The sequence below is a fragment of the Antedon bifida genome, chromosome 3 (genome assembly GCF_963402885.1).
Source record: "Antedon bifida chromosome 3, ecAntBifi1.1, whole genome shotgun sequence".
Lineage (NCBI taxonomy): Eukaryota > Metazoa > Echinodermata > Crinoidea > Comatulida > Antedonidae > Antedon > Antedon bifida.
In genome coordinates this window covers 11,251,672-11,276,109 of record NC_136228.1, presented here as the reverse complement: position 1 = coordinate 11,276,109, position 24,438 = coordinate 11,251,672, and the positions used below count along the sequence as shown (strand labels likewise).

General features: G+C 31.1%; 1 protein-coding gene across 2 annotated transcripts; it reads left to right on the top strand.

Moving 5' to 3' along the window:
* Positions 1-2,391: 2,391 nt before the first annotated feature.
* Positions 2,392-24,044, top strand: LOC144837691 (uncharacterized). 2 transcript variants are annotated; one of them, XM_078692907.1, is made up of 20 exons: positions 2,392-2,459; positions 3,079-3,185; positions 3,839-4,006; positions 4,806-4,866; positions 5,076-5,224; positions 5,600-5,686; positions 5,836-6,027; positions 6,385-6,558; positions 6,999-7,195; positions 7,800-7,929; positions 8,742-8,906; positions 9,547-9,637; positions 13,562-13,728; positions 17,588-17,662; positions 17,768-17,853; positions 18,538-18,586; positions 19,371-19,484; positions 19,905-19,988; positions 21,848-22,059; positions 23,355-24,044. In XM_078692907.1, coding segments are annotated over exons 1-20 (2,376 nt in total). In that variant the 5' UTR covers position 2,392; the 3' UTR covers positions 23,356-24,044. The 2 variants fall into 2 exon arrangements, 1 of the variants encoding a protein (XP_078549033.1); XR_013611542.1 differs by lacking the exons at positions 18,538-18,586; positions 21,848-22,059; positions 23,355-24,044.
* The last annotated feature ends 394 nt before the right edge of the window (positions 24,045-24,438 follow it).

Here is a 24,438-nt window from a genome sequence, read left to right as displayed (position 1 = left end):
TGTTTATGTTGCAGGTCCTTCTTATACCCACTTTAAGCAGTTGTTTGTTTGATTACTGCGGTTTAGCGAAAAAAAGTGTTTTGTTTTTTAATTTAAGGTACTTTGCTATACTTATAACAATATGTAATACATAACTATATATTATATAACTATTAGTTATTGTTATTTATATTGTATGTTTTTTCAGCTAATACTTTCTTTGGAGATTTGTCATAAAATATGTATATTGCTGTAGTTAGTATCTTGGAAAAATTTGATCTGCGTCAATATTTTATTTCGATCATCTACTAGTATTATATAATAAATATGGTAAATAAAGAGAGAGAGAGTACAACCACCATGGTAGAGGTTTAAACAAAATCCATATTTTGTTGTAAAATTGCTTTATTAGGCATTGTATGTTGCAGTTTTTCAAATACATTTTGAACTTTTGAATAGTATTTGGATAAACAATATAAAAGTTTAGTTCTTATTTGATTAATAGTTTTTAATTTCAGATGTGCTTTAAATTAAAGTTTTTTTATTTTGGTCTTTAAGATAGGTATCCATTAGAGGTTTACTCCTTGTATTTACTGATCTTTAACTACAGCCTTTAGGTAGAATTGGTATTCAATTTGTCTTTAATTAGAGGTATTTTTTAATTGAAGTTTAATATTCAAATATATATATCCTATTTTTTTTCTTGTTAATTGTATTTTTTACTTTCTGGATATTATAAGTAAACAGAAAAAAAACATTTTTCATTTTTATAGTAGTGATAGTAGTGATATTTTGTATATGGTTTTTATCAAAAACTTATTTTATAAGTTTATAAGGCCCACTTATCTTACTGAAAATGACAAAGTGACAGTGTGATGTGAAACTGTTAAAAAAAAGGCTTGTTAGTTATTTATGTGAATAAGTTGATTTCATAGGCACAACTATGCTGGATAGGAACCAACTTACCTGGGTAAATAAATAACCCTTAACAAGCCCATAGTTAAACTGAATGGAAAAGTCATGCAAACTATTTGTGATTTTTTGTTCTGAATTTCCACACCTAGTAAATGATAAAACAACTGGGTATCTTTTCATTTTCAGTCAATTGATTTAAACTTAGTTAACAAGTTATTTAAAGTAAAAATAATTATTTTTGGAGGAAGATTTGAATCCTTAAGTCGTCGACTCGGCTCAGCACTGTTGAGTTGAGTTACATTGGCTGAAAGTTGTGTCGATGAACATGTCTCTTGTCAATTTCTTATTGGTATGAGTGGGCCGATGTAAACTGTTTATTACATGTCTAGTTTAACATTAATATAAGGAATATTAATGACTATTAATGGGATGGGTGTAGTAACTGATTTGTTTTTGTAATTTATATTCAAGCAATATCAATAGAAAGAATTAGTTTGTAGTAAATACTTTATAAATGGCTTAATTAGTTATTGATAAATACACTACTGGGCTATCTTAGTAAACAGAATGTCATTAAACTATTTTCATACCAAAAAAAGTAAAATATAAGAAAAGCAAAAAAAAAAAACAAAATGTGTTTGATATCTTCATATGTTAATTATTTGTTATGTATGTAATATTGCTTGTTGTATACAAATCAATAGAAATGTCATGTGATTGTTTTTCTGTTTTGTGATTTGTTCAATATAAGTGGGTGTGGCTAATCATTACTTGACTAATATTTATGTTAATGATATTCATGTTGAACGTTATTTTCTGTAGGCGATATAGTATTAAAATTATAGAACGTTGACATGTTTGAAATACAAGAAAGTTGTCTATAATATTTACAATAAAATACTTCAAAAAATGTATGACTCATGTTTGTACTGTAAAGTCTTTTACAATGTCTTTTTTAAATGAAATGAGGGATGACCTAAAGCTTGGTTCCCACTAGGACGCAACCCAAGGATGTAAGGGCAACGCAAATAATTTGACCAATCAGGACGTGATAAATGATGATCCAGCATGTCGTGATTGGTCAAAATAAACTTTGTGCGGCTTACGATAGTTATGAGTTTCGAGACCTGTTTCATTATTTTTTTTTAATCCAGATGATCAACAATGCAAATGGAACTACTAAGGTACCATTCATTAATAAGGCATACTTCTACCTTCTCCTTGTGCAGGTGGTAGCTTACAATATTTTAAATTAATTAGTAAAATATATATTTTACATTAATTTTTTACTAGAAGAAATAAGTCAAACATTTTTTTAACATTTCTGAAAACATGTACAGCAGTTGGCAGCAATTTTGATATTGGGCCTATACTATTGGTTAGGAAAAAAACTTTTCCAAAAGTTTGTTTTCCTAGTCACGTGACAAATTAAATTGCATTGTGATTGGTTAGTTTATAATATGACGTTTAATACGCGCTAACTTTAACCTCATTCAATATGGCGCTTCTGATGAGGAAAACGTGGATTTTTTCAGCGATCATAACATTAGTAATATTTGTTAATGGTAAAGATTTATGTAGTTTATTTTGCCTGTAAATAAATGCGGCGCCAATAACTTCATGCTTTTTAGTACCTACTGATCAAGAAAGTGACGTAAATAAGATAGTTTTATGCCTAGCCTAAATGCTACATCATGATGATGAGATCGCCGATGACGGTGATGGGATGGGAGGCTGCTGGCATTTAAACCACCAGCTAGGCATGTAGCTACCTCCCTAGCCTTATGATAGATCTGTCTCGGCTAGGCTCAAGTAGTAGAAAAGCTTATTACATCTAAGAGAATCTTAATGATGTTTGGTTTTGGTTTATAAAATGATATAAAAATGTATATTTTGGAATCTGCTAAAAAAATGTGAATCTGTGTAAAAATGTACTGACATCTTTAAATAAAGATAAGCCTTGTATATATATAGTGTCCCCCTATTAAAACAATGAAAAAAAAAATTATTTTTTTTAATGTCATCTGAATGTCACGTAATAGTTATTCACTTTGACCAAAAATTTACCATAACCTGAAAAAATGTATTTTAATGCAAAAAATACTTAAATTGTCGGTCATGTTTCACCGCATCTAGCTTTCTATTTATAATTATTTAAGCACTTTTATTTTCTCTAATTTAAAGAATGTATGTGTAGCAATGATTATAACCTATTGAGAGATGAACCACTTCAGCTTGTCAAACCAGATATCCAACATAAACAGTTGATTTTGAATCATGATTATGTCAAGGTACAGTACAGTTAGGTTAAAAATGACAAAATCAGCACTGTGGTCATGTTACAAAAGTTGTAAAACAATATAGATTATCTGATAAACTTCTAAAAAGTAGGAAGCCTTTTGCCATTTTTTTTTATGGTAATAATTTCAAAGAAATTTTGGGTTGTTCGTATACTATACACACATGTTCACACAGACTTTTACTATCTATCTGACTAAACTGATGGATTGTAAAAGGTTGTCATGTTGCACTAGTGGCAGTCCTGTACAATCTGGTGTCCTCTTGGTGTGATTAAAGGGCCACATAATCTCATCCTCTTAAGGTGGGCGGGTGACTCGGAACTCAATGCATCTCACCTGAGTTGATATATGTGCTCCTAGCAACTGCTATTTGATGGGCTTGAGCTTTCACAGCTGATTAGAAAAAAACAAAAATGTTGTATAGCCAGTAGTCTATTGTAATTTTAAATGTTCTGCTTGCCATCATTAGTATTGTGCTTTGTGTTAACCTTTTTTAATTTGTTTAAATATATATTTAGTTTATATAAGATACTTATATTTTGAATTTCATTTTCTGACTATGGTCATTTCTTCCCATCCTTTATGATTATTGTAAAGGAATGAATAAAATGAAAAGTAGTAATAAATCATTCATATCTCAACAGACATTGTATCAGATAGAAGGACCAGTTGCAGTGGCTGCCATTGTGGGAAAGTATCATTCCGGCAAATCATTTCTTCTCAATCAACTAATGGGCAAACGTCAGGGCTTTGGGTTTAATATAGGACCCTTTGTCAAGCCAGAAACTATGGGAATTTGGATGTGGGGAAAGGTAAGCTCTGTTTTATATTTACAGGGATCACATTTTAGCGTTTAGTCCATGTTGGTGTTAATGGTAATAATAAAATGATGATGTGGTGACCCCTTCTATAAGACTGTACTCAAGTCAAAGCATTTACCATGATCAGCTATCATACCCTAATCTTTTTGGAAGACTGTACCTATGTCTTAATGTCTTAAGATGATTAGAGGTGTATTGAAACATTACCAATGTCTCAATGTCAATGTCTTAATGATAAAATGATTTGAATTATTTCTTCTCTGCTGTGGTTACCCCTTCTGTAAGACTGTACTCAAGTCAAAGCATTTACCATGATCAGCTGTCATACCCTAATCTTTTTAAAGAGTGTACCAATGTCTTAAGATGATTAGAGATGTCTTGAGACATTACCAATGTCTTAATAATAAAATGATTTGAATTATTTCTTCTCTGCTGTGGTGACCCCTTCTGTAAGACTATACTCATGTCAAAGCAGTTACCATGATCAGCTATCATACCCTAATCTTTTTGAAGAGTGTACCAATGTCTTTAACATGTAAGTGTGCAATGGATGTACTGTACATACACCGGACCAACGACTTTACATCTGATACAAAGGACAAGGCAATAAGAGTAAAAAAGGACAGATGATAGTTGGTCAGTTATTGCTTAACCCATAATGAGGAAGGTGTTTTATAAGACAAATTTTGTATTACAGAATATGTCAATGGTTCTTCTAAAAGTATGTAGACTTGAATACTTTGTAATTACCATTTGATGTATCTCAATAATATTATTTCTTTATTTCTAGCCACTACCAGTAACATTATCCAGTGGGCAGAATATATCATTAATATTTTTAGATACAGAAGGTAAAGCGTTTTTTTTAACTCAGTGAACTAACTGAAAATTTGCATGTTTTTTTAAATGACAATAATTATAAATAATAATAATTATAATAAAGATTTCTAATGCGCACTTCTCCATCAAAATCCCTGTAAAAACCTATATTTTCCCCTTCCTTTCTTTTTAATTATTCAATAATTGGATTTTTAATGTTAAGTTGTTTATTGTCTTAAAGGTTTTGCTGCTAATAATGTTTCTGAAAGTTACGATGCAAAGATATTTGCTGTTGCCACTTTACTCAGCTCCTACCTTATCTATAACTCAGTAAAGATTATTGATCAAGCTGATATGGACTACTTAGAACTGCTGGCAAGGAGGACACAGGTGGGTATACTACTTTTTGTCTTTGTATGGACTGGACTAACAGGGCTTTGTCAGATGCTAGTATGAGTGCCATTGGTGAACGCCAGTGGCAGGAATGTAAAATTTGTGAGTGTCTGAGGTTTTTAGAATGTAAGAACAATGTATAGTTGCACTCTTGTCGATGAAATGAAGACTGAACTCACCTGAAAAATATCCAGAGAATTATCGTAAAAAAAAAAAGTCGTCAGCGGAGGACGTTCGTTTCAGCGGTAAGCCAGTATGTATGCAATGAAATGCTCAAAGTATTTAGTATATTTTTAATAAGTTGAGGATGCATGATTCCGAAGTTTAAGAATTCTTTGGTAATAACCCGTTTTATATGTTTTTTCCTTACAGCTTTTTGCTCTACGTTCGCAGATGTCCCGTGCCAAATGGGCAAGTGATTTCAACCATGATTTGTTGACATTTCCACCTTTAATGTGGGTGAGTACAATTTATTAATTTAATACATGTGGTTTGCAATGTGCTGGTCCATCTCAGCCCCTGTCGTTTGTGGTAGGTTCTGCTGTGGGACCTAATCCGAATGTCCCCAATTGACGATGAATATTAATACAAAATTAATTGTCGGATAGGTGGTTCAAGATTTTGTACAAGCAATTGGTGATGACAAGTCCCCTAAGGAGTGGTTGCAAGGCATGATGGACTCATCAACATGGGAGAGTGAAGACCATAGGATCAGTTTACTGGATGTGTTTGAATCCGTCAACTGTCACACACTGTTCTTTCCTGCAACAAGGAAAGATCTCTTGCAAGACCTGTCACAGGTACATCTTTCGAGACGAGTAAGGGGTTACCCCGGTGTACTAGTACATACAGGCACTGTCACTCATCAAGAGGGCCACTTGATTGTCAGCATACACTGTTTAGGGTCACCCTCTATAAATAAGGTGTAATAAATAAATAAATGGTTTAAATATTTGTTGATTTTTCTTTATTTAACACATTCAATAGCAGGCCTGACAATAACACCTTTATCTCCAATTACAGGATAAAACATGAACATTTGTTGCGTTTGAATTTAAGAGTTTAGAGTATATAACAGGAAGTTAGCTCTTATGTATACGGCTTATGTCATACAATTCATTGTTTTTATTCCCACAAATGTTATGTTTTACACTCAGGCAAGAGAAGAAGACTTAACAGCAGAATACAAGTTAGAACGAGATAACCTTCTGCAAAAATTAAGGCTTGGCATCATCCCTAAAGGAAAAAATGATCGTCCAATGACAGGCCCTGAACTGGCGACTTTGATTGATATATTGGTAACAGCAGCAAATGAAGGCTCTCTTGCACAGGTAAATGTACATTGTTTATTAGATAATAATTAGTGTTGCTGCATGCATGTTAAGTTCTGTCTACACTATCAAACTCTATGTGACAAAAAAAATGTGATGTGCCCATATATGAACAAGATGATGTCATATCACTACCATATTTGGGCATATCACTGCCCTATTTGGGAACATCACACTTTTTTTTGTCAAAGTAGTTTGATAGTGTTGACAGAGCTTAAGAGTGGCTAGCTTTCATACTCACTAACCAATGCAAATATTTATGCGCATTTTACTTTAAGTGACGATTCTGGAATCAACAAATCACTCATTACTTTGTCTACTGTCACATTAATAGAATGAAGACAAAACTCTTAAAACATTTAACAATTCTCTAATCCCTCATGTAGTCATAGAAGTTTTAGACAACGTAAAATTACAGCTTTGCTATTTTGGTTCATCAGGTACCAAGTCGCTGGCATGGCTTCATCCAAGACATGAAGCAGTCTGCAGTACAGGACTGCTTCAAGTTTTATGACACTGATATGGAGGTCTTGCATGAGAAACACCTGCATGGAGCTATTAATCAGCATGAGCTTCTTGAATGGCATGAAATGGCAAAGAAGAAGACATTGAGGCTTCTGCAACAAGTACTCTTTGGGTATGTCACTGTTGCCGTACATGAGCACTTCAGCATGTAGCATCTATTTGTGTTTCTTCATAAATGTTGGGCTAATGTCATGGCATTCATAGTAGTAATGTGGCAGTGTCATGTGGTTCTTTCTCTTGCCTTTTGCTACATTTAGTACCTGTCATAACCTCATTTCTTGGCAATAATGCAACATTGTGATTGTACATTAAGCCTTGAAAAAAAAAATAGATAAATGTCGGCCATATTTTACTATTAAAGATATATTGTCCCCCTATAATATTTTTTTTAATATCCCATTTTATTGTCACATAATAGTTATTCACTTTGACCAAAAACTGGATCGAACAAAACAAATTATTTACCTGAAAAAAATGTAATTTAAAGCAAAAAATACTCAGACAATGATTTTGGTTCTTTATAAGTGAAATAATTATTTTGTTTGTTTTTGTTTTTAAAGAAGTGAATAACTTTATTAAAACTGCAAAACGATTTTATTAATCTTCATTTTTCATGTTTTTGGGGGACAATACGTCTTTAAGTGGACACTTTCAAATTAACAACAAAGCGTCCCATGAATAGGAAGGGAGTTGTTGCTAATTATTTCATTGTTTAGATTGGAACATGTGTATGTGGAATCTTCAAAAGAAATGAACTCAACAATACAAGAAAACTTTGAGAAGGCAAATGAAATGAATGAGAAGAAGATCAAACTCCGCTGTGGAGAAATACAAAACAGACAAGAAGTTAGCTATTACTTTTATAGTTGAACTATTAGATATACTTGTCAAATTTGGTTGAAATGTTCAAATAATTTGTATAATTGTTCAAGAGAATACTTTTTCATATTTGATTTCACTTACTATTTAATAGAATCGTGTAGACAACAACATAATAATTACTGTATTATTGCATATAATATGGTTATGTACTTTTACGAAGTAATAATTTCCCCAATATTTTGGTTGTTTTCAGTTATTTTTTTAAAGCAAACACTAAATATTGAGTAAGAATGAAATAAAGAATTATACAAATGGTGTAGGGTAATGGTGCGGTGTAATCAATGCACAAATCGTAGGATAGAGATATGCATTGACGTAAAGATGTTGGCCCTGTGTACTTGAAGAAACTTGAAAAGTCTGTACTAGGCCTAGACAAATTTTTCCAACTGGACCAGTTTTGGCCACCATCTTGCACACTTGACAATGGGAGATGACATATCTTGCTTGTCCTGTTTGACCATAAAATAATATATATATGATAGAAAATTGAAAAGAATATGAATATTTTTAATAAGACAGTTAACTCTCCCACTACCGGACTCCGAAAACCAGAAACTCTCCCAAAACCACACTTTTCTTGAGGTCCAAAAAGTCCCTAAAATCATTTTTACTATTAAAAAACACATTTTGAATACCAGACTTTCTGGAAAACCAGATATATTAGGTCAGCCCAAAGGTGTCTGGTATTGGAAGAGTTGACTGTAAGGGTTTATTTTGTGCGAGTGTATGTTAGTATTTTATTTAATTTCTTTAATAAATTTGTGATTTATCTTTAGCTACAAGTAGAAGAAGTCCTATCGCAGCTATCTCTACCAGTGCAAACATCAAGTTTGCTTAGCAGTTACAGTGGAGCCCTCTCTGGTGCTATCACAGGATATGCTGAACTGCTGGAACAACTTGAGGAAACAACAGCCTACAGGAAACACCTACACCAACTCAAGGTAATAACAGTTGTTCAGCATTATTTAAAGATGTATTGTCCCCCAAAAACATGATAAGGTGAAGGTTTTTTTCTTTTATCTTTTGTGGTTCACCACCACCTTTATTCATTCAATGTTTCATTACATAATTTCTAAACATTTTCTACCTTTTTTCATTATTTTCTGTTTTTCCTCATTAATATCTTAATTTTAACCTTTAGTATCATACCATTAATACAAAGTATTTACTTCTTTACATTCTTTCTTTGTTAAAAAAGGTGAAGGTTAATCAAATCGGCCATTTGCAGTTTTAATGAAAGTTGTTCATTAATTTCCAAAAAAAAAATGTTTTTTTTAAATAACGATTACTTTAAAGATTTATTGTCCCCCAAAATTAGGAAAAATAAAAGTATATAAAATCGGACTTTTATAAGGCTATTTGCAGTTTTAATAAAGTTGTTCATTTCCATAACAAAATTAAAAATAAGTATTACTTTAATTAAAAGACAAAATAATTAATTTAATAGTGAGTGATGAGTGAACGTTTTTGAATGTTAATGCTTTAGCACTGTTTTATTCAGAATAAAAACAGAATAAATTAATAATTATTCAAAACTCACATTGGTTGCCACCATAACAATTAATTTTCATTAATTTACAGGCTTCTGTAGAAAATGTTAAGAATTCGTACCTTTTCAAGAATTCAAAGGCGTTGGAATCTATGTTTGAAAATGCAAGTAAAGTGGCGATTGGTAAGTTATAACAACTTAAGGCTGCAACACTCTATGATGATAACGATCGATGATAAATGGATAAACATACATTTTTCTTACATAAAACAAAAGAAATTCAAAAAGTTTTCATTCTAGAAGTATAGGATAACAATTTATGCTGTCTTTGATGTTTTTGTCTATTTATGGTTGATCGATATTATCCTAGGGTAAATGAGCCTTTAAGGGGCAACTCTAGGATTAACATTTCTATGTATTCCAAAGTTAATGGATGATCTGTATTTTTGTCTTACAATATTTCAAATTTGAAAATGAAATGCTGCCCTCTTTGAAATGATTAAAATTTGACTTCTCTTCTTAAATAAATTCATTAGTTACGTTGTCACATTTAAATTTATAAAATAAAAATGTTATATAATATTGACATTAATGTCTAATTTACAAAACAATACAGTAATAGTTTTGGTTTTCAAAGTACATGGACCTCCCTATGCCTATAATGGAGCAGTCCAATGTGAGATAAAGCAACTTTTGAACCCTAGGAATAACAGAGGAAGCAACGTATAGGATTAACTGAAACCCCTCAGATAGGCAAGAAGTAGTGCGTTACAGTATAATAATGTTATAAAACACAATACACTATTAGAAAAAACACTGACTTTAAGCAAGAATTTACTGGGATGTTCAGTACTGTACTGTATTCGTAAATAACTGTAGAGTTAGTTATTTTATTTATAATTTTGAATTTATTTATTTATTTTTCTTTTAATAGGGTAGTCTTCTGAATAACATTCATTTTATTTTTAAAAAAATACTAAATGCCAAGATAAAATATGACAATATCTCATCATACTTCAAATAAAACTTGAAAATCAAATCTAACTTCAACAATTTATATATATTTATTAGGCAAAAAATGACACAATTAATCCGTACCATGCATATTAAGCAGAAGATTCGCCGGGTTCGAATCTTCTCTTTCTCACAGATTGCCTCATCTTTTATCGTTTCAAATTAATTAATTAAATTTCAGTATATCGCCGGGCGGTTTAGAATTCGTGTTCTGTGCCTGATGTGTTTATATATATATATTTATTCATATACAAGTTTATTGTTCTGCAAGTTAAAATTACATTTATTACCAACACACCAGTTCAGCAATGCTGTCAAGCCAGAAAAGAAATTTTAATTAACATTAACAATAAAATAATGTTTTACTCAATATTACACAACTTACAATTATAAATATATAAAAACAAATAAGAAAAAGAAATGAGACACTACCTAATAAAAACTCTATTATATGATTACACTTTTTCTTGAATACCTAAAATTTAGCAAAAATATTTCTTATTGTCTTTAGGCTCTGCAATGTCTACTGCCTATGTCAAATCTGGTCAATTATATCAGTACTTGCTATTCTAGTCAGAACCAGGTCAGTTTCAGCAGACACAATGCAAACATAAAACCACATAAAATAGTTTCACCCCTGCTGTTGTACCAACAATTTACACTGCACATAAAAATGCATTTAGCTTACCCAGACATTCAAGCAACTGTAAAAATCATCAAATGAGCAGAAAGTGATTACACAATACCACATTAACCTTGTAGAATAAACTTATTTCACAGAAAAAAATCCTTGGAGACAGGAAATGAAAATAGAACATTAACATTAAATTCCAGAGAAATAAAGGAGCGTTCGTACAGTAAGACCATTATTCATCCATGGCTTTTCTTTTTTTAAGAACTCTTTTGGGGGAGGGGACGTTCTTTTCAACTGAATTTTTTGTTTCATCGTCAAACAAAGATTTATTGTTATTCATTGTCATCAATTTAAAAGAAATTCTATATTTTATTATATATTTATTTATTTATTATACTAGCCTGTGGTTCTAGATAAAAGGATAACCCTTTCAAATAAGGTTGAAATAAATAAGCTATAAATAACATTGTATTTTTTAAATGTAATGTAAATGAAATTGTAAATTTATGAAGAGAAAGAATTTACATAAATTTGAATGATATGATAATCTTTACTTTAAGGAGTTATTTGGAATAATTTCTTCTTTCATTATTTGCACTTTCTGTTAAAAGTAAGAGACGTTGTCAAGTATCTACTTTAATATATTTTCATATTCCTTTCTCCAAACTTAAAAATGGATTTATTTGTAGATTGCCAAGATCATTTAATTCATAGACTCTACTCTAATAATATTTTCTTTATAATAATTTATCTTTATTTAATTCTGAAATCATGCAATATTTTAAGTAGGTTTAAGTGTCTGGAGTTGTTTATGTTTTTCTTGTTGTCTCTTATTGCTAAATTTATTCCAGATTCCATTCCATTAGTGGTGGGCTTCCCATTGTCAAGTGTGAACTGAAATAAAAAATACTGTAATTGCAAATCCAGGTCAGCAAATATACCTAAATGTAATTTCATGTGATGCTTTTAAATTTATAAAAAATTCATTTATTTCAAATGTCATTTAGTAATTGAATAGAAGATAACAACATAGATAGTGTTGTTTTCACTTTCAAAATGTACAAAGCAAATGGTTTATATTTTATAAATAGATTTATTTCTTTCTTTCAAGTCAAGAGAGGCTGAAACCAGAAAAGCAAACACTTTTTTATTTACGAAAGAGACAGAAGAAAAGCAAACATAATTCATAATTCAATTGCAGTAAAAGTAGTGTTAAGGGGACATATTGGAGCCCAACAAATTGTCCCCTTAATAAGGATGTCTCTTGAATAGGTGTTATTCACAGTGTATAAATATAAATATATTGCCTAGTTCCTGAGAAAGGAACCCCTTAATAGGGGTGCTCCCTGATTAGACAGGTTGACCCAAAGGAGGGGTTCTACTGTATTGTATGAACACATTTTTTATAATACTAGCAAAGTAAAAATGGGTTTTAACATTTTTGGTCCACTGGTTGTGATTAGACAGTTTAGTTAATACATATTCATGAGATAATGCTTCTAAGTACAATGGAGAAAATCCCGTCTGTCTGTCTTCATGGATAAATTATTTTTACTATTATTATTGGACATCAGATTAGAAGAAACTTTGTGATTGGTCAGTTTGGTTAATTCATATTCATAAACTAGTTAATCAAATGCTTCACAGCAATAGAGGAAACCAGATGGATATGAATAATTCATGTTATTATAAACAGGAACACCCTACTTAAACACTGTTCTTTATTGGACAACTTCCATCGGATTTAATGATGTTTCTCATTGGATTTTAAAGACTTTTAACGTCAGAGCACTGTCGCCTTACATGATGCATAGACGTTTTTCTTCTAGGCTTTTCCACTCTTATCTCGGGATTAAGAAGTGTCCGTTTTACAACCAGCTGTTACATTTTATTCGTATATTATTAAAGTCCAATATCCACTGGGATCTAAATTTTCATATTTTTAATTTACATTTATTATTTTAAAAAGTTATTTTTCTGTCTATAAAAAGATTATGTTATGATTAATAGGATATGCAGTAGGAGTAACATATCAATCTAATTATACTCCAATTAAACTAAATTAAACTATTAAAGTTATTAACATGTACAGAAGTTCATAATTATCATAGTTTACATATGGATATAAGTTATTTACATTTAAACATAACCAGATTCCAATGATTAAACTACCGTATTAATTTGATTGTTCAGGATGGTTTTTAGGGGGAGTTTATTCGGAGAGGCGTTTATTTGAGGGAGGCGTTTATTTTTTTTAATGTAATATGGTAACGTGTATAATCAAATAAATGCTCACTATATACAACACAATTAATATCGAGAAGTGATAAAATACAGTAAAAATTGTATCAAAATGCTTGGTAAATTGTAGATTATGTCAATCAATGAATTCTACTATAGAAATAGAATAGATTTTTACATTTATTTTTATTTTCAAATTGCTTTATTATGTTTTTCAGCTGAATTAAAGTTGCTTACAATGCACCCTTCCCAAGACCCAATGACACCTAATGACCTCAAGAGGTTGATAAAGAAAAGTTCGGAGAAGGTACTGGATGGTTTCCGGAGGGATACAGAACACTTCCACAAGGAAAAGGAGTATGATGTGTACATGAATGTTGTGCAGGTAAATTTTAATTTTTAAAAATGTTTGTTTAATAATCTAAATCTCTGTCTACACTATCAAACTTTATGTTAAAAAAAAATGATGTCATATCCATATTTGGGCACTCACACTTGTTTGAGATTAAAGCTTGGTTCCCACTTCGATGCAAATGTAATTATATTTCACTTGGAAATGTTCATATTTGGCCAAATTTAAATTTTAAAATTCTTCTTTAAAAAAAAATTAAATCGTGGATGTGAAGATAACCACTTTAAAAACAATTTGAATAACAAAATTTGTTATTTTTAGGGAAAATGTTCATATTAGGCAAAATTTAAATTAAAAAACTCTTCATAAAAAAAAGGAGTTAAATTTCATGGGAAAGTGTCCCCAAAATAGGAGTGTCCCAAAGAAGAGGTTCTATTTTACCCTTTTATCATTATTTTAGTCCCTTTATTAGCATGGTTGCTACACAACGCAATGACGTAGTCACAACCCATGTGGGTGTTGAATTTTAGTCACATTGCAATAAAGTTTAAACCTGACAGCTTAACTTTATAGTATTAAATAACTTATTAATTTTCATTTAATTAAATCTATTAGGTTAAAATATTTAAAATGTTTTTGAATACATGGCAGAATATTGAGATTGCTATTTTGATGTAGGTGGCAGTGAGATTTCCTTAACTGCATCAGCGGATGTTTTCTAACATTATTCATGTCCTACCACAAGTCTCAAGACACAGATGAATGTTGTCGTAATTATGTCTTAACTCAAGGCGTTCAATCTCATAGCATACTTTAGATTATAGAAACAAAGCTGTAAAAATACATGTGTTATGCCACATATAATGTAATGTTATAAACAAAATACACATCATAATAAACATAATCACTTTAAAGATGTATTGTCCCCCTGAAAAAATAATTCTTACCAACCGTTTTTGTTGACTGAAGAGGTCGCCCAGTATAAATAAATAGTAATAAAAACAACATTCTCATATTCTAGACACAATGATTCCTTATATTGAATTGGTGTATAGCACCACCACATTAGTTAATGTTTTGATCATTGAAAACTCATTCATTTATTTGAGGTGTATTAAAAAAATCATAGTCGCAATATTTTCCTCAGATAAAATTTGAAATGTGTAATGTCATAGAATATAAAAGCAAAAATTAGCATCACAAACATTATTTAATATAATACATTAATTAAAACGGTCTACTCATGGAGACCTTACTTATTTCTCCATGGTTTACTCATCAAAGCAATCTAATAATAATTACTGACATATAGATAAAATCACAAAAACAATGCAAAAACAAAAAAGGAAAGAAAAAAATGTGTAATTAACTTGATATTATAGTAGACTGTAATTTATATTAATTTTCGCATTATTATTCTGCAATTCTATATTTTAAAAGTATTATAATGTGTGTATGTTTTAAGGTGGTCTTTGATGTAGTTGATTTATGATCTATGAATGTATACATTCAATGCAGATTGTCTAGGGATTTGAGACACACTTTCTATGAACCCTGAAGAAATATACTGTAATATCAGCCATGATTCAATCATGAATAGCACATAACTTTCAAAGAAATTATTATTATTATTTTAAAAAAAGAAAGAAATAAAGTTCATGAAAGTACATATGTGCCTAGATTGAAACCAAAGTTCAATCATGGATGAATTATCAATTCTTCCATGGTTCAAGGGTACGTAGCTAAGATAAGATATCTTACATCACAAGAACATATGGTACCTACGACAAGTAGTCAGCTACGCTTGCATTGTGGAGTTTAAGTTTATCAACTGTGAATTTCCTGAGTCAAAATAATCCACTATAGTTACGAGTGCAGTACCCTCTCCTATATTGGGCTTGATTTTAACCCTAGCCAATGCAAGCTTCGGAGTCTTATCCAAGAAAAACAAAAGTTTTTTGATGTATTGATATGATTGGGAAACACCTGACAAAACATTTTACAGTTACTGACATGTTTAATGTTATTGCTATACTTTTTTTTGTCTTTCACACCAGTCTGCAATTTCGATTTTTGTCTGTAAAATTTGTCTTGGTTGTTATAAACAGCAAGCACCCCCCCCCCCCCCCCCTTACTGCTTTAACATCAACCCCCACCATCAACGTATTATATTATGAAATGCCATGTGTACCAAAATATTTATCTATTATTTACCAATATTAAGTGAATCGTCGTTTAGAGCCTATGTTATATAATATGGGAGGAATGTTTTGAGATTACTTTTGACCTTTGCCCTTATGTTATTATCGTCAAAGATGTTTGCCGTTTAATCATGTTCCATTTATTCCTCAGGATGTTTACTTTAAAACTATGCTTCCCATTTCCGTATTTAGGCAAGGATGTTTTCATTCAGAATATCAAATGTCCAAACTTACTTAAAATAGTCATTAATTAAAGACCCATTCCTTACAATTGTTGACGTTTTGTAAAAATAATGCATATATATTACTTTTAAAACATTAAGCCAGGTCATTCCTTGTCTTAAAGGTACGTTTTAACTTTTATGGATAAATTATGATAAAAAGAGAGAAATAATGCACTACCTAAGTAGCTCGTGGTGAATGTCCTCTCGTTTTTAGGCCTAGCCTAGCCGAAAAGTGGGTGAATTACAGAAGAAAAAACGAAAATATCAATCCGTGCGCAATACATTTTGGGATTTATACAGTAGCTGGCCGCGCTTACATTATTACAATCGACTTAATTTTCAAAATTTTAACCATTTAAAGACGAAAGCAGTTTATCGCAATAGGACCATATATTATTTATTTTTACATTAAATGTAGTTTGGGACCTTAAATTAGATCTAAAAAAACGTAGAGAATGAGACTTTAATGATTATATTTTGCTATTAGACACCCAGTATGAAAGTGCCACACTGGATTGAAGATTTTTTTTTTTTTCAGCTAGAAGGAAATTGGTCCAAATATATTTTATTCGCTTGTTGTTTCTATCTAGTCATTTTGATGCAAAATTTTTGATTGGTTGTTATCAAGTTATGATTGTCAGTTTATGAATCGGATGAATTGATTTTTATCTAGAGGATTTATTATTCTGAGATAATATTGTCAAGAGAGACCATCAATCTTGCTCTGATCTATAACACATTATCGTCACTTCCTTTGAATGTGTCCATATTGTTCATTGAGAACTTGGCACATGGTTGGTGTCCTGATTCCTATGACTTGTGTTTCTGCTGCATATCCTCAAAATGTAATACAGTGTATTGTAAATACAGTGCTCATTTCTTCCAAATCTTCACAAAAAGACTTCTTGTTCCTGTTAAAATGTCATCATTATTACAAAAACAAATTTCTGGTTAGATGCTTGGATTTACCAATGTCAACGATATCATATAGTGTTCTTTACAATAAAAACATCCCATTACATCCTTAAATAAAGAAAAAGGTTGATTTATTTAATTAAATAAAAATTAAAATTCCCGCCCTTTCCTTCTGGTTCCTATCAGCATTCTATGAATGATTTTGTATGTGCATGTACAAGATTTAGGCAACATAACAAGAGTATATTAGCAGGCTGCCAGAAAAAATGTATGGAAAATATGGTGTCTATTATTTCCAAATACCGTATCAACAACCGATTAAGAGTGAAATATGGTATATTTTTTTAGATAAATAATAAATTAAGTTCATAACATGATATGCCTTTGTATGCCTTTGTATAATTTGACTGGACATTAGACATTTTTTCCACAAACACTGTAGCCAAATCATTCATTAAAAACGCTAAAAACCAATTACTTTAGTATTAAAAATTAAAATGATTCTGATTAAAATATTCTGATATGCTATGAATATTTGATATTTATTTACAGAATGGTTTCACAGAGGTTACTAAAGGATGTGAATTGAGAAATAACAATTTACTAAAAAGTACATTAGACTCAAAGGTAAGTCATAAAATAGATTATTTTCCATGGAAAACCACCCAATATCCTGGATCTGTCTCTGTGTAACCAATATCTGACAATGTTAATTTTTGATTGAATGTATAGATTCATGATCTAACAGAACAGATGAAAGCCAATACTGATGCTACCAAAGCTCCTCTACCAATGAATGAAACCGCTCTTGATCACATGTAGGTTGTTACATTTGATATTGTAATTGTTTGTAACTACTGTGGATTTGCTTTGCATCAGGGTATTGAGTAATTGGTCAGATGTTTTGCCCTACTCTGACGTCAATTTGTACTTTATACTAAGTACATTGAGTACAATACAATACAAATCTTTCTTTATTCTGGAATAGCTCTTTCAATACACAAGTACTGGTCTCCCAAGAGGTCCAGATTTGAAAAAAATTGTAAAAGCTATAAAACTATGTACAATAGAAGTTATATAAAATGTTTTAATTCAACTTGACTAAATGACTCGTAATTTTTACAGATATGTACAGGAAGATTATTCCATAAGGTTGATGCTCTATAGTTAAACATTCTCTTTCCATGAATATTGTTCCATGCTGGAACATTCCTGCAACTTTTTTGTAGGACAAATTGATTGGTAGTTTAAAAAACAGGAGGGTATGAGAACGATTACTATGTTACCTTGATGCACAGGTGCATTATACTGCAAAGAGCTATTGCTAAAAAGACAAAATTACTGTCTTTGGACCCCATTCTATGACTGTCATTCCAATTTTATAAATAAAAATCAGACCTAGAATAGAAAACTCCTTATATAATTATCTACATTATCTATATTTAGTCTCCATTATTTATTTACTATAATAAATTTAAGTTTTTGTATTTGTTGCTTGGCAGACTTTACTCTGAAACTGCCAAGGTTTTGGATCGTTTCAGTCAAGATTTGGTAGGAATGTTGAGATACACTATTAATAACAAACCTTAAGCTCTGTCTGCACTGTCAATCAAGTGTGATATACCCAAATATGGTAGTGATATGCCCAAATATGATATGCCATTATGATGTCCATATATGTATATATATCACATTTTTTGTCACATAATGTTTGATACTGTAGACAGAGATTTAACATTTTTAACATTAGGCATTGTTCTTGAGTTTATACCACATATTTAGCTAATAAGAGTTGTATTGAATTTTTGTGTTTTAATTGTAATATGTTACTAATTCTAATCTATCAATAGTTAAAACATCATGTATTATGTGTTTTCAGCTAAGCTTGGCACACTAACCAAAATGTCTGTCTTATTACCAAATCATGTGTTTGAATCATTCAACATTCTGTTAATGCAATCATTTTAAACACTTCATGATGTTCGTTTTCTGTTACATTAATTTATTACTTAAGCGATAACATTCAATTAAGTTGTTCTAATGTATTTTTTTTCTTACTGATTGTTCAGATCATAATAAATTAATTATGTTCAGAATATTATATGAAGCATTTAGATTGTAATACTGTGTATAAATAGACTTGTCAATGCACAGAGTTTTAATACCAAACAAATATCTACTAAAGAAACAATTTTATCATCTCCACATTACCAGAACATGCTATACCACTATCACCACCACTTCTTTAATGTCAATGATGTTTCACTATCCAGCACCAGTTTACCAACACACCAGCTCCAGCAAGTACCACTATTGATATTTATGTCATTTTCAGGATGAATTCAAGGACCTGCCTGCCTTTCAGGAAGGTATACTCCTTCTAACAAAATCTTTACACTACGTTTGTGGTGAACGAAGACATGAGAACATGGCAGCTTATCAACATGAGGTAACTACATTTAAGCGCTGCGCAGCCCATGAAATATTCCCACAATGCACATCTTCGTCTCTTAAATGGAATTCATGATTTGTCAAATTAATTACTTATGTTGCGGTTACGTCCCTGTGTTGTCTTCTAGTGGAAACTAAGCTTTAGAAAGTAGGCACTGATCAAACACGTATGACAATAACATATCGGGGAAAAAAAGTCTATTTTTTAAGAATATGCTGAGAGAATAATAAGGTTTGGGTAATTCTCTCTTCCTGCTATTACCACATATCTTTCCTGTTTTCTTTATTAAAGGAATTAACATATGTAGAGTATGACAAGTGCATTAAGAACTTTGTTGTTATGTCCAACTTTTTAAAAACTCATAAACTCCGATCTCTGTTCTTGTGGTCTCAATTTCAATTGTTTCTTCTTTTTAAGGTTGGTGTGCCACTTGATATAGCAAAAAGGATCGCATTGCTGTCAGCGGATCGATATGACACAGTGTTTAGCATAACTCTATATGTAAGTTTTTATAAGCACATCTGAATAACAAACCCAAAATCAAAGATATACTGTTTTTTTATATCCTAAATTGAGATTTTTACCCACTATATATACACATTTTATATCATTAGTTAAGGTTCCTTTCATCGTACTGTATTGGTACATAGGGCCCCCTCTGGTTTCTGTAACAACGTGATTCAACTGGGTTAGGTTCTAGTTTTTGAATTGTATGAACAACGGAACCAATGGAATTTTCAATTTAAAAATGTAACAATGGGCGTGGCCAGCCAGATATGTGTTTGTTCCTGATAATACATGTATGGCACGACATTGTCAAAACTAAGGATAAGTATTGTACTATCTATAAACACCTTTTCCTCCTTATTATTTATTGTGTCTGCGAAATTGTATCTCTTTTTTTTTCCTGTTTTCGATATATTTGCCAAGAAAAAATTAATTTTCTGTATTAAATTACAGTAAAGCATATTCATACATTATTAAACTTGATTGTAAATTAAAATTGGCATGCAAGGATCAAAGGGCGGACCTTTCACAGGGAAGTACATGGTTAATATTTTTTCAAAAACACTGTTATATCCTCGTGGGAGTTCATTTTCCCTTAGTTGTCACAATGTCATTTATAGAAATTATTTTCAATCAATAAAAAATTACTTATAATAATGTAGTATAAGTGAGTGAAAAAGATGAGAAACTAAAAGATGAATCTTTACCAAATTTAAACCACAGATTGATATGTGGTCACAGACCAGCATTCCAATTGTGGACCACTTTTTATTATTTTACAATAGGCAGTACATGAAAACAACAGACAGATCTTTACCACATTTAAACCACAGATAGTTATGTGGTCACAGATGAATCCATTCAATTTTGAAGGCAATCCAGACCAGCATCCCAATTCTGGACCACTTTTTATTATTTTACAATAGGCAGTACGTCAAAACAACAGACAGATCTTTACCACATTTAAACCACAGGTAGTTATATGGTCACGGAAGACTAATTCTTGATCAGTTTTGATCCGGACCAGGATCCCAATTCTGGACCACTTTTTATTATTTTACTTAGGCAGTACACCAAAAACAAGACAGATCTTTACCACATTTTAACAACAGGTAGTTATATGGTCACGGAAGACTAATTCTTGATCAGTTTTGATCCGGACCAGGATCCCAATTCTGGACCACTTTTTATTATTGTTTACTAATTTTAGACAAATTTTTATCATGATTCTTAGTCCCTTTTCTCTTTTAACTCCTGGCATAGGTTACAAATGTCTGACTCTTATTCCTCTTGTGTTTATTGTTTTCATTGTTATGTTATAATGTCTTATGATAATGATATTAAATATATAATTCCATATATTATTATGCAATTACAATTATTATTGTTTTCATTGTTATGTTATAATGTCCTAGTTTCTGAAATCATGTTTCTTTTTCCTTAAGGATTTAAGGACACTTCAACATTTCAGCTGATAATGTAACAGCTGTGTTAATAGTTTAATTCCTGATGGATGTTTAACATTATTAGTGCCATAACCTAAATAATATTCATATAATCAAATTGTATTCCATAATGATAAAAAGTTAATATTGATAAATTTATATAAATATCATATATACTGTATGCATTGGTAGTATCTGTTGTAGATAATGGTGGGGAGTACTTTGAAATATTATAAGAAGGGAGAGGAGTCAGTATTTATCTCTTCTCCACTCTTCTAGGTGGGTGCTGCATAGAAGTTAGTCTTAGCAGAAGGCTTCCAATACACTTGAGGATAAGTGAAAAACAATCCAAACAGTAAAATATTATCCTTGGGTTCATTTTTTTGACAAACATTTTTTTTTTTTCAGATTAAAGAAATATGTTTGCTGAATCTAAACGAAGGTAAAGCTGCGAATTGGCCAGTTTATCTAAAAATCAGCATAATTGAAAGGTATATGGCAAATGATGCAGACATCCAAAAGCTAATCTACGACAGGCAAGGAATTTACTCTGCGATTATTGGTTTTATACAATGGCTGAGATGGAACATGGATTATTTCAAGTCTTTTGTGATTTCATGGTAAGTATACAAATGATTTAATTAGAGAAAAAAAATTAATGAAAACAGGCCACCTCAAACAAGTTTATATATACAAGAAATCAAAATTAATACCATATAAAAAAATTGTTATAAAAACTATAGAGTTTTTACTCACATACGGACGAATTCACGCTTTACTCATTGTAAGTACAGTAAGTGTAAGATGATTTGTCTGGTTTATAATGTTTTAATTTGTTTGTAGTTTAAAGGTATGTTCAGATCCATGGAGTTATGCTTTCGTATCGCAAGCAATGTCATATTTTAATTAGCGTTGTAACAGCAAAGTGTTCAGACTTAACTTAGCTTTTGTTAGAAATTGAAGTTTCACCGATTATGGTGAACATCTGGTATGCAGGAGTAAAATTGATTGGTTGGAGGTCAAAAATATTGATGCATGACTTTCGTATCATAAGCGTCGTTCCTTAATCTTGTACAGTACCTTGAGCTGCCGTATCGAATGAAAGATCAGTGTCATTAGAGGTGGCTTCCACTAATCTTTTCCTGGTTCAGACCTATGGAGTTGCGTTGCGTACAATACTAAAGCATAACTCCGTATGTCTGAACAGGCCCTAAGCTTAAATGTTACTGCAACACTAGTAAGTGTTATGGTCAATATATTATATTCACTGGGAATTTCCCACCGCTCCTAGAAAGGGCTGTAGTAACTTTCCTGCATGCACACAATGAATTAACATGACATAACTAGGACGTCATTCAGAATTTCCTCAGTTACACATGGGACTGATGTAAATGGGATGCTGTACTGTATTCTCTTCTCTGATCTTTTGTCAAGGCATATTCCATACAACAATAATTGCAATGTTTTTAAAATTGCACATTCTTAGAATTAATTTTTGGAGAACAATGCCTTAGAACTTCTGTGAGAAAATATCTACAAACTACGCATACGTAATATAGATCACTATCAGTTGCAGTTGATGCCCTACTTTTAAGCTCTGTCTACATTATCAAACTAGTTTGACAAAAAAAGTGTGATGTGCCCAAATATGGTAGTGATATGCCCAAATATGGTAGTGATATGAAATCATCATTTCCATGTGCTCATAACTTTTTTTTGTCACATAAAGTTTGATAATCATATATTCTGTTCATATAGTTGCACATATACAACATAAAATAGTGTTTGGTTATGTTTCACAGAAACTTAATGACACTTATAAAAGTTGTATGAAATCCTGTGAGGTTTATTAGCCATGTTTAATATACATCTTGTATTTCATTTATGTATTTATTAGTAAAACATTGTTTTGCAGATGTAATATGAGGCCACTCAAAATAGGTGAAGGTCAGGCCATTCAAACGGCAGCTTTGATGACATAACACAACATGTCAGAAAAAGAAACGTTTACAAGTATATTAATGCATATTCATTAGGTGAAGTAATATCAACCAATGCAAAGTAGCATTTGGTTTTATAAACACCAAATTATATATTATGATTATGAATATTCATGTGAATGGTAAATCTCATGAATATATAATTAGCAAGAAATGATAATATTGAATAAAGATGGTAATACCATACGGATCTATACAATGTACATGGTGATTACACTAAAATAATCAGACTCTATGTAAATTATGTTAATTTAAATATTCATGATTGGAATGTAAATTTTTCTGTTTAATGTTTATAAATGTAAATTAGTCTTAGGATGTTTATAGATAACAGTGTTTATTGAAAATTGAAGTGTTTACTTGTATTTATCGTTTATTTGTCTAGTTTAATTTCTTATGATTTCATAAGTATTAGAAAAATATATGTAAAAATATGTTGTTTATCTATACGTTTTTGTAGTTTCTTTTTAAGGTGTTTATTTTCAATAGGGGCAAATGTTGTGTGGAAAACGTTACATAGTTTTAGAAGTGCGAGTTCCTCTTTTATAACATCGATGGCTCTTTAGTCAGACGTTTCTGGAAATAATAATAATATTTGAATGCAAGTTTTCCCAGACATTTATGATGGGTGGAGATACGTGACGTGTGTTGGGAAAAGTTTGAAAACAAACAGTTTACGAATCAGAGGATACACATTTTGACAGTTATCTTATATCGTGTCGTTCCGATTGGTAAGTCTAAAAACTGCATACAGTCGGGCGTCGCATACAAGTCGTTTCGTTGACGTCTTTTAAAAATGTAATTGAATATAGGTAGGCCCTACATTGTAAAAATAATCTCAACAACATGTTTAACCTAGAGGAAAATCGATGATGTTGTAAAAATGTGATAGCACACAGGGAAGTTACATATTAGCCAATTGGGACGTTGGCCTGGGGTAGTGGTATCAAGGGAAGTTACGTATTAGCCTAGGGCCCGGTACTTCGTCCCGATGTAACA